This window comes from Phasianus colchicus, chromosome 3 (genome assembly GCF_987193195.1).
Source record: "Phasianus colchicus chromosome 3, bPhaCol1.hap1.1, whole genome shotgun sequence".
Taxonomy (NCBI): Eukaryota; Metazoa; Chordata; class Aves; order Galliformes; family Phasianidae; genus Phasianus; species Phasianus colchicus.
In genome coordinates this window covers 7,541,899-7,556,863 of record NC_143438.1, presented here as the reverse complement: position 1 = coordinate 7,556,863, position 14,965 = coordinate 7,541,899, and the positions used below count along the sequence as shown (strand labels likewise).

Genomic DNA, 14,965 nt, shown 5'->3' with positions numbered 1-14,965 from the left:
GGAGGACAGGATTACCATGTGAGCATGTAATAGATCTGTAGAGAACAAAGCTTCCTTAGACCTGCACTCATAAAAGAAGTTGGTTTTCATTTACAATAAACCATGCCAAAATATGCCAGAAATCCACATTTTGTAATTTTGTTAGCAGTGATTTGCAATTTACTGCATGCTCCTTGATGGTGGTTGTTCTGTTTTATTTAGAAGCGAGTTCACTTACTTGCCTGTGTACTTTGGAGATAAAATTAGAGCACTGTGTGTCAGTCCATTGCCCCCATTTTGTTTCATGACTTCACTGAAGGTGGTCTAATATGCATTGAATAGACAAAAGAGTGGTGGAGCCCTAAGGTCCAAATTACATGTATTTGAAACTGGCATGCCAAATAAAAGGTGGAGAAGCAGATGTTGGAGTGGAGAAGTCTGCCATTTTTGTGTCATCGAACAGTTTGAAACATTCCTAAGAAGGTGTCTGTGCTGAAAACAAACTTGGAACTCCTTCTGAACAGACCAGAGGCTGATGATAAATGATAGTAAATCATGGAAGTTACCTGATCTCAGTGGAGCATTGAGAGGGAGAAGAGAACTGATAACTGCACATCTTGTCGGGCAGATTATAACCTCCTGTAACCTTCTAAGCCTGCCCCTTTTATGGAGCTGAAAACAGTAGCCTCTTTCTTATAAATGAGGTCTCTACAATGGAGACTGCTGACTGAGAGTCTGAATTAGGAATGCGGGAGGAAAGACAAAAGAGTGAAGCCTGTTTAATTAGTATGAAGGATCCCCCCGCATAATCTACCAAACTCGGTTGAGCAGAGTGTAGGAGTTAGTGCTGAAGGGTCTGACTTGCTGATGTGGATAAACGCAATGCTCAGCAGATGAAGTCACACGTAATTAATTGTTCTGTGTTGCATTCTTTCCAACGTAATGACTTGTAGCATTCACACTTACAATAATTGATGTTTTCTGTGTGCTGGAGCTTCAGGACAGCCAATTAAGGCAGTGAAAGTGGTAGTTGTGTGGAAGTTCTAGCATTGCTATGCTACCAACATATGGGCTCTAAGTTCTTTTTTTTTCATTATTTCTAGTGCCTGAAACAGTACATGCAGCTGGCCATTCAAGAAGGTTGTGGTTCTCCTATCACTTGTCCAGACATGCTCTGTGTGAACCATGGGACCCTACAAGAAGCCGAGGTACTTCTTTCTCCATTTTTAAGCATAAAAACCCCAAAGTTCTTTTCTTCATCTACATAATAAATATGGTCATGTACTTTTTCCTCCCTTTAATTACCTTTAATGAGCTTTTGGCAAGAAGCCTGACTGACAAGAACTGCTAGAAACAAACAGATGTTTTTCAAGGGTTTTGCTCCTTTTTCCGTCTGTGCCTTGAGGAAAGGCTTAATTGGCATCCAGACAACCTCTGAATTACCTGCGCAGGTGACTTAACCAGAATACCCTGTATCCTAGAATTGCTGAGCCTCCATTAGTGCTGTCAGTTAAATTAGATTTGATACCACTACAGACACTACAATTCCAGCACCTCTTTAAACCCAAGAGCAAGAACACAAACTGATTATACACAAAGCCAGAACATTTTCTTCTGTGTTTATATTGAGCTGCAGCAACCAATTTGTGGCCCAATATAAATACGTGAGATGGTAAAACTGCAGTGAAAGAAAGGTATCTGCACAGCACTGGGTGGAGACTTTTCTCTTAGTTCTTAAGAGAAAAGTCTCTTGTTTCCCAGGGCAGAGATGGTAGGAATTGAGAGCTCAGAAGCTAAATGAGGTTTGGGCACAGCTGTTTGCACATCTGGCATGTGCACAATCCCCTGAGTGACATGAATGTTCAGTTTGGAAGTTGGAGGCAGAAAAGTGGAGGGAAAATGTAGCTTTAGACCTTGCACTCCTTGGGGCAAAGGGATTCAAGGGGCTGTAAATGGCCCCTAGAAGGCTTCCTAATGGCCTCCCAGTAGCATTCAAACAGCCTTCTGGCTGACTTAGAGCTTGTGTGAAGTTTCTGAGTTGGGCTTAGTGCCAAACCTGTAACATGGGGAGGAGTTGCTGACTGTGTGTCTGGAACCACACATGCCAGCTATTCTGCTCATCTAGAAAGAAGTATAAAACTGTGGGTAAATCTGATGCTGCCCTGCAGCTATTCTTGCTTACTCTGTGAGCCAGGTAAACCCCTGCTGGGCAGAGGAATACAAGCAGAAAAGAAAGACTAAAGGCTTTTGGCTTGTTTGGTGCATTCTCTCTGCAGTTGTGCACAGGAACAAAATCAAGGAGAATCAGGCCTCCATCTCGGAATTAAAGAAAGGCAATTTATTATCTTCTGCATTCCTTCAAGCTCTGTTTGTACAGGTGGCATAACTGTGCTGGAAATGTATAATTCTGCTCAGATGCAATCAGTGACATCACAGTTCATTGATAAATTTGACCTGTGGTCTTTTCTTTCAAAAATCTTTGTGCCATGCAGTAAAAACTGCAAGATCAGATTGTAGTAGCTAAGCTGTTTCTCACAAATATTTGAGACATGGTTATTTTCTGATGGGAATGTGATATTAAGTAGCAAACTCAATTCCATTAACTATGGGATGAGATTTTCCTTTGGCCAAACCCAGCTATTGTGGAAAGGAATCAGCTGTTTCCAGTCCTTTTTTTTTTTTTTTTTATTCTCCTTTTTTCTATAAATGCAGAAAGGGCATAGCAATGTTTTTCCCACTGGTAGCAGCAGAGTGAAGGCAACCAACGTTTATTGAAAATGCTGCTTTTAAAGATAATGAACAAATGCTAAGAAGAATTCTGCGCTGATTAACTAGGGCTATGATGCTATAGGAATGATAAGAGTTTATTTCCCATTAATAAGCAGAAGAGCACTCCAGGGTATGTATTAATGGACCATTAGCTTAACCCTTGAGTGCTTTTTGGGACTAAGGTAGAATGACCAAACTACCTAAGACATGTGTTAGTGTTTGGTGGATGAATTAATATTCTAACGCTCCCTCTTGCCAATGGTCTTGAAACACAAACCCTCTGCTTGAAAAGCAAACAAGTTCCCAGTCTGGTTAAAGCAAACTGCTTATGTATGAGGACTGCTGCAAAAATAATGCTTCCTGTTTTATTATGTTGGCCCATGACATCAGAGGTGAATGTTGGTGGTATGGCAATAGACGTTGAACCTTCCCACAAATACTCTGATGCATTTTGTTGTCTTATGTCAGATAACTGCAGAGGGGCAGTCTGGCAAAATGGTATCTGACATAGAAGTGCATCCGAAGCAAAGATGTGTCTTTTCCCTCATGTGGAAAGAGCAGCACCTACTGACGTTTATTGATGCTTGCTGTATGGTTCTGGAGACTGAACTGTGGATGCAAGCACAGTGAGGCGGTAGTGATCTTGTTCATCACTGGTGAAAATGCATAGCTAACAGTGGTGACTGTGTTGAAGAAGAGTGTTTTGTAGCTGAGAATTTGCTCTATCAAATACTGTTATTGCGCTCTTTGTAGCTGTTGGAGTTTCCATGGCAATAAATAAAAGGCATTACTTTTGGAGTGACCTACATATTTTACAAAATACTTTAATAAATGAGGCCTTAGAAACCAATAAAGCGAGAACAATTGAAATAATAGATTATGAATAATCTGTATGATCAGACTGCAAATTATGTATGAGCGTTCTGTGTTCTTTTCTGTAAAGGCTGTTCCATGTGAAAATGTGGTCTTTAAAAGCTGTTACTTTAAAAAATCCTCATTCAGATGGTGCAGAATATCTTTAATCACAGAATGGCCAGGGTTGGAAGGGACCTCAAGGATCATGAATCTCCAACCCCCCTGCCACATGCAGGGCCACCAACCTCCTCATTTAATGCTAGACCAGGCTGCCCAGGGTCCATCCAACCTGACCTTGAACACTTCCAGGGATGGGGCATCCACAACCTCTCTGGGCAGCTGTTCCAGCACCTCACCACTCTCTGTAAAGAATATTTCCCCCTGACGTCCAACCTAAATCTCCCCTCCCTCAACTTAAAACCATTTCCCCTCATCCTGCAGTTATCTACCCTTTCAAAGAGTTGATTCCCCTCCTGTTTGTAGGCTCCCTTTAGGTACTGAAAGGCTGCCATGAGGTCACCCCGCAGCCTTCTTTTCTCCAGGCTGAACAAGCCCAGCTCCCTCAGCCTGTCTTTGTACGGGAGGTGCTCCAGTCCCCTGATCATCTTTGTGGCCCTCCTCTGGACCCTCTCCAACAGTTCCTTGTCTTTTTTGTACTGGGGGTTCCACACTTGGATTCAGTGTTCCATATGGGGCCTCACAAGAGTAGAGGGGAACAATCACCTCCCTGTCCCTGCTGGCCACCCCTCTTCCGAGCCGCAAGGGCACATTGCTGGCTCATATTAAGTTTTTCATTTATCAAGACCCCCAGGTTCTTCTCCACAGGGCTGCTCTCAAGGACTTCTCCTTCCTGGATGCCTGGGATTCCTCCGGCCCAAGTGCAAAACTCTGCACTTTGCCATGATGAACCTCATCAGGTTCACCCGGGCCCACCTTTCTAGCCTCTCGGGGTCCCTCTGAATGGCATCCCGTCCTTCTACCGTGTTGACAGCACCACTCAGCTTGGTGTCGTCAGCACACTTGCTGAGGGTGCACTCAATTTCGTCATCAATATCATTGATAAAGACGTTAAAGATGTTAAGTGTGGCTATTGTTTGGCACAGAAGTGCAGAATAAAATCACACTCTGAAACTTCAGGCATGAAGGTATCAGCCTCCTTGTCTCCAGACGGTCTGGATGTTTGGTCTCTGGCAGGTAAAGTTCCTCAGCAGGACAATGCCATGAGAAAAGACACTACCCTGGCAACCACTTTCTCACCTGTCCAGTAGCATATGCTTTCAAGCCACTTACATTTGTGCATTTCAGAGTTTCTCTTTTGGTAAATGTTATTGTATGGAAGTAGGCGTTACAGCTTCCTCTGAGATTGTTGTAGCTGTTGCCTGTACTAGCAGGTGCTGCTACAGTGTTAGGACAAAATAGATTATCCTTTTAACAGACATGTTGTTAAATTGGTTCCATACTTTGGGCTAAACTGTGTCTAATTATGTCAGTCAACACAGTTGTCTTGTTTGTTTTTCAAATGCCTTTTGCCCTATCCTCCATAAGGGAGATAAGGTGAACTTAGGCATAATTTTAAGTGAAGAAAAGCCTTTCCATTGATATTGATGGGCTGAGTCCTCTTCACTAAAGAAGCTGAACAATTTGTAATAAAGCTTATATGCAACTTATAATATGTAGTAGTTATGGAAGATTATTTACTACTTTCTGTCAAGGTCTTTATTCAAGGTGTGTAATGTTTCTTTAGTGTTTTCTGTCTACCTACTTAAATACCTTCACTGTGAATTAAGTATGTTTTGTCTTCTGAGCAAAATTCTTCCATTTCTGTTGTTCAGTACTAAATTATTTGAGCCTTTTGACTGCTCTGGACTTGATTCTGACACACGTGCTTCTTGTGATGCTTTTGGCAGGTGAGGACAAAAACTCTGGGTAACATTTTTAAATGTACAATACAATTTCTCCCCATACTTGTCATGAAGAAATGAGCAAGTCTGAAGAACCGGAATGTGACTTTGTAAAACCCATAAATACTTCATCTGTGGTTAGGGAGTAAACTACTCATTTGCAGAATATGAGATGCTGGGAGTTAAGGCTCAGCTTTTGGTGAACGAGAGCATTGTGTCTCTGGATCTCAGAAGAAAACAGTTCAGGTTTTTTTATTCTTAAAATCTTAAGTCATTTGAACTAGAAAATTGTACCTTTAAGTACTTAAAAAATATGTTTTCTGAACCTCCTGATTTGTTTTGTGTTTATAATAACAAAATCTAGCTGAAACTGGTATGTTCCCTGCCAGTTTTTTGTTCTGACAAATAGTGCATTCAAATAGAAGGAACTGTTCCATGGGAGTGCTTGAAATCAAGTCTAATCTTAGATCGTATCTTGGCCTGTTACATTAAGGTAGCAACTGCTTGTAGTATAGCTTGTTTTAAAGTAGAAATAAATGGGTGTTGATGGTGGGAAGGCAATGGTTTTGGCACCAGACTCTTTCAAATAGCTGGTTACATGAAAAAAAGAAAGTTTAAAAGCAACCTTGTTGGACAAGATATTTGTCCTTTTGCACTCTAAAAAGTACAATAAATGAAACTGCTTTGGATTTGTTCCCAGAAGTAGGAGGTAGAAGGATGCTGATGCAGTCCTCTTCAACTGTGCACACTTCTTCCATCTAGAACACTCCTGTCTCTCTTGGGAATTCACTCAGTTGATTTAATTGGAACAGTTAATATCCCTAATCTAAAGAAAGGGTAATTTATCACAATTTGAAATGGTTTTACTTGGTACAAATGCAATCACCAGTGTAAGCTGTGAATCAGTACTATGAATCAGGTCTTGGGTGCATTGAAGCTTCAATGTAGTACTCACTGGGATAATATCTAGTGGATTGTGCTTTGCTGTTTCTGATGCCTGTACTGTTTTGCAGCTCATAGGGCTGATGCCAGTGACCCATCTATATGTAATCTAATTGGATTAATATTGTTAATTAATCGTTGATAAAAACCTGCAGCAGGCAGGTGGGTTTTCCTCTTGCCTCATGAGTTCAGTGAGGAGAATAGTACCTTTGAAGTTAGTACAATTTCTGTTTCTTGTCCCTCCATCTGTATGAATACCTGGTCTACACCAGTGCTAGTCTTGCAGAGAGTTGTCAGCACTCTGCAAACAGATACAGAAAGGGGATGGTGACCCAAATCTTAGAATGATTTACTATCTTTACAGTTGTATTCCATACACAGCTGAGCAAAAATGCCATCGAGTGTCAGTTTAAAATATTGGTTTTATTTTTAATTTGAAAATTGGTTTGCATTTTGCAAGAAGTGATTGAAATGGTAAAATGAGAAGGAAGGTGAGAAAATGTTGACCTGTCTTTTTCAGGGTCAAAATTAAAATTGTTGTAAGTAAGTTATTTACTTATATCAATCCAAGAGGGGTAAATGAGTCATTTTGTATGTATCATTAAATGAGCTCCTTGATGGAGAAAATAATATTTCACGATTAAACTATTGAGTATGGTAGCTGATAAAGAAAGGAGTGAGCATAATTTCTAGCAATGAGATTGAACCTCCGGATGATCTCCCTGCAATCCACAGCCCACCTTAGATCTGTTTTGCACTCTTAGCAGAATTAAATGCTGTCTCTGTGAGTGGAACTTCACCAGAGATGGGCAGGGCAGCCCTTTGCAAGTGGCTCTTGGTGCTGCTGGTTCAGGATCTTTCCTTGCTGTGAGTTTGCTAGCGTGGAAAAAGGAGAAGCACTTGTCCTGATGAACTCTCCTCTTGTGGCATTATCAAGGCTTGATTCATACGGGTGTGAAAGGAAGTAAGATCTTTAAAGTTCTCTTTATTGCCTCCTTGCATATCCTTTGAAAGCCTGAGAATACACGCAGGGAATTCTGTTTACCACTGTGATAACCAGTGTTCAAAGGCAGGGAACTTGTTCTGCCTTGGCTCTTGCTTATAGCACTGCCCAAGGTACAAGGAACAGCCTGCCCCCGTGTAAACGGAACTCAATTCCAGTGCTTTCATTCTCCTTTGCTCTTTTGTCTTTGTAGTAATAGCACCTCTTGTTATTGTACCACACTGAGCAGTCTTTTGGGACACTCGGCAAGGGTCCAACTGGAGCCTTTAGTGGTAGTGAGCCTTCCAAGTTTTCCTTTTTACCATGGTTGTTCTTATTTCAGGTGAGAGCTGCCGTTCCTATTGAGAACTGTCAGTATTCTGATGCAAGAGAATTTTATCTGTCGCTTACAAAGTATAGAAAAACAAGAAAACTTATTTCAACTCCTGCCATTCTGATAAGTCTCACATCAAGTTCTTTTCAGGAGAAGAGAGTCCTAGCCTCTCATTTTCTACATAGGTTTCTATTGTAACTTTAACTTAGCTTTAAAAAAAAGATTATTGTAAAACCTGTCATGTAGCAATGAATAATTGGTTAATTTCTTCATCTGGAGGAGGAGATGTCTTGATGTGCTCACATTCTTTCAGCACTTTGTCACCTGCTGTGTGAGCAGTTTGCTTCTTCTCAAGCTTCTTATCTGTTCAATGCAGTGTTGGAGGCAGGGCAGGGGAGGGGGTGTTTGAATGGACTCCTGGGTAGGGCTCAGACTGTTTCTGAGTCTGGTCTGACCCCTGCCACAACGACTGGGAGACATGCATGAGCAGCCATTCATTTGGCCCGTGTTCTTGTCCATGAATAACAGTTTTTGATTTCCAAGGCTGGCTAATTGTCACCTTCAGATACATTAAACAAACACGAAATAAAACTTAATAGTAAATACAGAATCCATCCACAAAGAAGGCTTTCCTGTGCATGGTTAAAAGGACATGAGTGAAGTACTGGGCTATGTGGGTGAAGTAGGAGAGATCAAGAACTCCTTTATGCTTTGGAGAAGGAAATCCAGGTACGGATGAGTGTGGTGGTAAAAAGCAAGAACGAAAAGAAGTTGAATTTGAGAGCTGGCTCAGGAGTGCAAAGAAGTAGAACAGGGTGTTTATTTTTCTCAAGTCTCTAATTGTTTCTAATGCTTTTTCTTTGTTTGTCATTTCAGATTGCCTATTTGGTACCAGTTGACCAGTTTCAGCTATTCAAGAGGCTGAAATTTGAACGTGGTATGAAACTTTTCGGTTTCTGTTACCTTGGTTTTTAAAATGTCAGTGGAAGCAGCAATATAACAAACTGTAAAGCACTCTGCCTTAAGACAAAGCCCACTGGATAAATTAAGGAAGAGGTGGAGAAAATATCAATATTTTGAAATTGTTTAACTGCAATCATAAAGTCCAATTTGAAATGATTTTGATAAAACAAAATCAACAGTGGCACCTTACTGAAATATAATCCTTTTACTCAAACTTGTGGGCAGCACTCACAGATTGTGTACCTGAAACACTGTCACCCTTCCTGCAATATGTTCAGCCTGGGTCCTTGAGGCAGTGGTTGTACAGGGAGAAAAGTGCTAGTAGAGTTAGACAGGGTGCCAGAGACTGATGCTCTGGTGCAGAGCACACATGATCCTTTAGTAGGGATCTTCCAGTTTGGGGATCTTCAAAACTATGAGAGATGGACCCTGTTGTCTGTTAGGAACATCTGCAAACACCCCTAGAAGAGAGTTTTTTCTCATGGAGAAGCCTTGTGCGTGTTCCTCTAGTATTTTTAAATTTTTCCTGATGGATCATTGGTCCCCTCAATACTGAGAAACGGCATATTAATAACACAGTTTGAAATTGAAGGTCAGAGGTATGCTAGCAGTCAGCATTCTGATTCAGGAGGCAAGTCCTAGCCAAGGCTGAAAAAGATGCTTGCCAGTCAGAAAGGTGAAGTCCCACACTGATTTTAAAGACTGACTCCAATTGGAAAGCCCCAGTTGGAAGTTGCAGTATTTTTCTAAGTACTCACACCAGTGTAGCTTGCAGAATAGTGTGTGGGTCTGGTCTGCCCTGACTCTGCTTGCCTTTCCTCTAAAGACTGTATTTTTATCGTCCTATATATGCATGCTTAGATGCTGATGAATTGGGAATATCTATGAAATTGCAGAGTTTTACATTAACGTACCTTAATGCACTTTAAAAGATGGTCAAATAGAAGAATGTATGTTTTTTACTGAATCTCATCTTGCCTGAAGTTCAGTGAGATGAACACGAAGCACAAAACCAGCAAAACGAGTACACCCAAATGTGTCCCAGAGTTCATGGGCAGGTGCAGATTGTAGCTGTGGTTTGCATATACTTAGGATGAATATTTTTAAAAAAATCCCAAGAGCAGCTTTCATTTTTGAATTCTATCTCAAATTCTACCTTCTTTTTTACTCTTAATTCCTTAGGAAGTTCCACCTGTTCATAAGCAAAGCACTGACTTGCCTACAGACCTGAACAGTAGAATTCAGAGCTTGCTACATTATCATATTAAAGAAAGAGAGGCATTCTTGAAATTCATTTGTCTGTTTTATATAAAATCTTTTGTGTTAAGAGACTGAAGACTGAAACTAAGGATTTCCTGGTATCTCTTCCTCTACAACCAGACAAAGCTGAACTCATGATCTTTTGTCCAATTCCCTGTGACATCTTGTTTTTGTTTCTTTTTTTTTTTTCATTGCCTCCCACTCATAGAAACCTGAAACTTGCCTATTTTTTAAATCCTCCTTCCCTTTTCTTTCTTGCCCAAGTCTTACAAATCTCCTCTACACCTCTACTTCCTCTCTTCATGATATTTCTAAGATCTGTCCTTTCTCCTCTATGATGAGTAAAACTCATCAGCAGGTTTAAACTGAGCCTTTTGGCCTTGTGTGTTCTTAGCAATGAAGCCAGCTTACTGATAACTTAAACTGTAACCTGGCCACGAGCATTAATGCCACCCCAGCAAGGTCCTTTTATACTTCCCAGGTTTAGCACTGCCCCTAGGACTGGCCTTTCTAGAGTCATCAGTTGAGCCTAGCTGATTTGCTTCTGCTTGCCTGAAGCTGTCTTCTCAGACTTGACCCCAGCTCAACAATGCTAGCCTGATTATCTTTTTCTGAATCTAGCAGTAAGCATTGCTGATGGCACTACTGGCACTGATTTCTGACTCTGGGACTCCTGACAAATGAGATCTGATCTGTGGCTTGTGTTTTCATCAACGCTTGTACAACCTAGCCATTTTCAAATCTCATGATATGCAAAAGCTGGGTCGCTGCTGTCTAGCCCTAATCTCTCTCACGGTCTCCTAACAGCCACAACCACTACGTACCTTTGTGACCCATTCTGACACCAGGCCTAAGGCAAACTCGGTGGCTCCTTGAACTGACAGCAAAAGTAGTCCCTTGGTATTTGTGTTCAGCCATAGGCTATCATGAACTTCAGTCAGGATGCAGCCAGATGGCCAGAGCTGATGTCAGCCAGAAACCAAGCCAAGTGTATCTTCAGAGGTCCATTAAATCATTGGAATTGCTTAATGGCGTAGAACATTTCGAAGATCTGCAAGATGGTGTAGTAGTAGCATTGCTCTAATCAGCCTTTTAGGGTTTCTTAAATAAAGAGAAAATTTACATGTGAAATATTTTGAGCTCCCTTTTCTTCTTAGTTTTCAGTTTTTCTTCAGACCAGGCACTGGAAACAGCTAGTTTGAGTTAGCTAGCATTTTTTTTTTTTTCTCTCTCTTTTTTTTTTCTTTCGTTCTGAGAAGTCACTGTGGTAAGGGAAAGAAATCTAAAGCAATATGTTCTCCAGATGTTGCTCTTGAAAGTACAATAGGCCAATTTCTGATTCTTAGAATAGACAGGTACTACACCGTCCTTCATTAATTTTATTCTGATTAACAAAACCCTCTGTTCAAACCCTTCAAGTTCCTGTATGTAGTCTCTTCTACTCTCAACTTCTGCTCTCAGCTTCTCTTGTGATAAGGGCTTTCTGTGCTCCATCTTGCTTCAGCACCCTGTTTGCTTTACTAGAAGTGTTAGAAATAACCAAATTCTTGGTGAAGTCAGGAGAGGGGTCAGTAAAACTGCTACCTTGGACTTCTGGAGGGCATACTTCAAAATACTCAGTAGGGGGGTTCCTTGGGATTCAGTCATGAAGAGAAAAGGGCTTCAGGAAGGTTGTTCTCTCCTCACGAAGGAAAGTCTTAGAGGCGCAGGAGAAGGCTGTGCCCCTGTGCCATAAGATGAGCTGGTGGGGAAGAAGATCAGCGTGGATGAACAGAGAAATTTTTCTGAGGCTCCAGGAGAAAAAAAAAGAGTCTACCTCCTGTGGAAAAAGGGATGGGCAGAGAGTACAAAGAAGTTGTTAGGATATGCAGGGAGAAAATTAGAAGGGAAAAACACAGCTTGAATTCAACCTGCCCACTGTAATAAAAGAGAACAGAAACCTTTTTTCCAAATACATTAAGTAAGAGGTGGGCTAAGGAGAATCTCCATCCTTTCCAGGATGCAGTGGGGAACATGACCACAGAGGATAAAGAAAAGGCTGGGGTTCTCAATACCTTCTTTACATCTGTCTTTAAAAGTCAGCCCAGTTATCCTTGGGTAACTCTACCCCCTGACCTGGAAGTTGGGATAGGGAGCAGAATGAAGCCCCTGTGATGTGGGAGTACAAGAAAGACTTTCACCTCTGAGTCTGTGCATCAGACGTTGCACCATGATTCAGATGGAATCTATCAGAAAACTACTATTCCACATGGACTGCCACAAGTCCTTGGGCCAGAAGGGATCCACCTGGGGATGCTGAGAAAACTGGCGTAGGTGATTGCAAGGGGACTTTCCATCATCTGGAGAGGTCCCAGAGGATTGGAGGCTTGCCAATGTGACTCCCATGTACAAGAAGGGATGTAAGGAGGATCCAGGGAACTGCAGGCCTGTCAGCCTGACCTCAGTGCCAGGGAAGGTTATGGAACAGGTCATCATGAGTAAGATTACACAGCACGTGCAGAACAAGCAGGAGATCAGGCCCAGCCAGCATGAAAGGCAGGTCCTTCCTGGTCAACCTGATCTCCTTCTATGATTGAGCAACCTGTATGGTGGATGAAGGACATAGCCTGCCTAGACCTCAGCAAAGCCTTTGACACTGTCTCCAACTGTATAATGGGAAGCTGGTAGCCCATGGCTTGAACAAGTAACCTCTTTGCTGGGTAAAAAACAACTGGAGGGCCAGGCCCAGAGAGTGATGGTGAATGGAGTCAAATTCAGCTGGTGACCAGTCATGAATGGTGCTCCCCAGGGGTTGGTATTGGTGCCTTTCAGTTTGATGTCTTTAGCAATGAGCTGGACAAGGAAATTGAGTGCACCCTCAGTAAGTGGTGCAGATGACACCAAGTTGGAAGGAAGTGTCGATCTGCCTGGGGGTAAGAATGCCCTTCACAGGGATCTGAACAGGCTGGATTGCTGGGCTGAAGCCAATGGAATGAAGTTCAACAAGACCAAATGATGGGTCCTGCACTTTGGCCACAACAACCCCAGGCTGCCCTTCAGGGCAGAGTGGCTGAAAGACTGAGTGGCTGGAAGAAATGAACCTGGCGGTGTTGGTCAGTGCGTGGCTGAATATGAGCCAGTAGTGTGCCAACAAGAAGGCCAACAGCATCCTGGCTTGTGTAATGAACAGCGTTGCCAGCAGGAGCAAGGAGGTAAGCATCCCCCTGTACTCAGCCCTGATGAGGCCACACCTTGAGTACTGTGTTCAGTTTTGGATCCCTCATAACAAGAAAGACGTCGAGGTCCTGGAACGTGTCCAGAGAAGGGCAACGAAGCTGGTGAGGGATCTGAAGTGGCTGAGGGAATTGGGATTGTTTAGTCCGGACAAGAGGAGGCTCAGGGGAGACTTTATTGCTCTCTTCAACTACCTGAAGGGAGATTGTGGCGAGGTGATAGTCAGCTTTTTCTCTAGCATAACTAGCAATAGAACTAGAAGGAATGACCTCAAGTTACATCAGGAAAGATTCAGGTTGGATATTATGAAAATTTCTTCTCCAAAAGCATTGGATCAGGCATTGGAATGACGTGGTTTGAGTCACCATCTCTGGAGGTGTTCAAGAAACATTTAGACATTGTACTAAGAAGCATGGTTTAGTGGGGAAGTATTAGTGGTAGGTGGATGGTTGGACTAGATGGTCTTGGAGATGTTTTCTGAACTTGATGGTTCTATGATTCTATTAAATTAGTGGGCAAGTGTTTCTCCTCTTGATCTGTATTTTTTTCTCATCAGTCTTCTGGTGATTAATAAGCTTTTCATCCATATAGACATTGCCCACCTACAGTCAAGCTCTTTGGCCAACAAAAGAACGTTAGCAGTGCTTAACCATGTAGAAAAGATGGGAATGCCACTATGAAACATCACCAAACTCTCCTGTTTGTTTCTTCATACCCCTCCTGCCTATTGCCTCTGGAAACCCCAAGATTGTTAGACAAAGAAAGGCCTTTCCTTCATAAACAGTCTGCTTTCTGAATATGATTCTCAGTTCCAAACATTTGACACATTCACAGAATGGACATAAAAATAACCCAGGGCTGAAAATGAGCCTTAAGGTGGAAAGTTTAGAAATTTCTATCCTTTCAGTTTGTCATGGAGAGTGGGTTCTGTGGTTCAGTGTAGGCTCTTAAGTGTGAAAAAAGAGTAAAGTTCTGGGGAACGAAGATTGTTTTAAAGGGAAGTTGCAGTGGCTGGGATGCTGATGTGAGCTATATCTTGATGGAGCTTCCAATGACCAACACGCATTTAAGCACTGTTATCAACTATCAGCAAGGGAGCTGAATCTTCTGAGAGACTGATTTTCTTAGAGGAGATGAGCTAACTTCTTAGAAAAGCTTCAGTCCAGTTCCTGGGTGAGAGCCTGCAGACTCTGCTTTAGCAGGAGGTTGGACGTGATGATCCCTAGAGGTCCCTTCCAACCCCTATGATTCTGTGATTCTGAGATGAATTTTGAGGAAAATTTTGATGACCCGAAGAACTTAACGCATCCCAAAGCTGTTTTACTCACCTCCCATATTTGCTACCTATTTTAATGTATCTTTCCTCTCTGTTACGTTATCTATAATAGACAGATAATATTGGGTTAAAAGTTTGTGGGAAATAATTGGTATACAATTTTATACCCATATGCTTTTTCTTCATCTGATAATGAATGTACTGAAAGCATCCAGTCTTCTTGTGCTGTGTTCTTAGAACACAGATGTTTTCAGGTTTAAATCAAGCTTTCTTACATATCATTAACTTACATGCTGGCAGTCATGACCTAGCCACAGGGCTTCTATGTAATTTATCTTAATAGAAAAAAAAACAGGAATTACTGCATCTGTGTTTATGATGGAGTTGATGTGGCCATCAGAAATAACAAAATAGAAGAATAGGATGTGGTTAGAACATATGCATCATATTTCTATGACAGTTGCCCAATAGTGAAAGTTGATGTGAAACTC

The 14,965-nt window shown here is 41.8% G+C and overlaps 1 protein-coding gene across 2 annotated transcripts in view; it reads left to right on the top strand.

The window, feature by feature from the left end:
* RNF144B (ring finger protein 144B) overlaps positions 1-14,965 on the top strand; it is a 90,440-nt gene that overhangs the window by 61,809 nt on the left and 13,666 nt on the right. For both annotated transcript variants that reach the window (XM_090136873.1, XM_031610231.2), the window contains exons 3-4: positions 1,083-1,187; positions 8,639-8,699. In XM_090136873.1, coding sequence (XP_089992999.1) covers positions 1,083-1,187; positions 8,639-8,699 — 166 coding nt within the window. The remainder of the gene's footprint in view (positions 1-1,082; positions 1,188-8,638; positions 8,700-14,965) is intronic.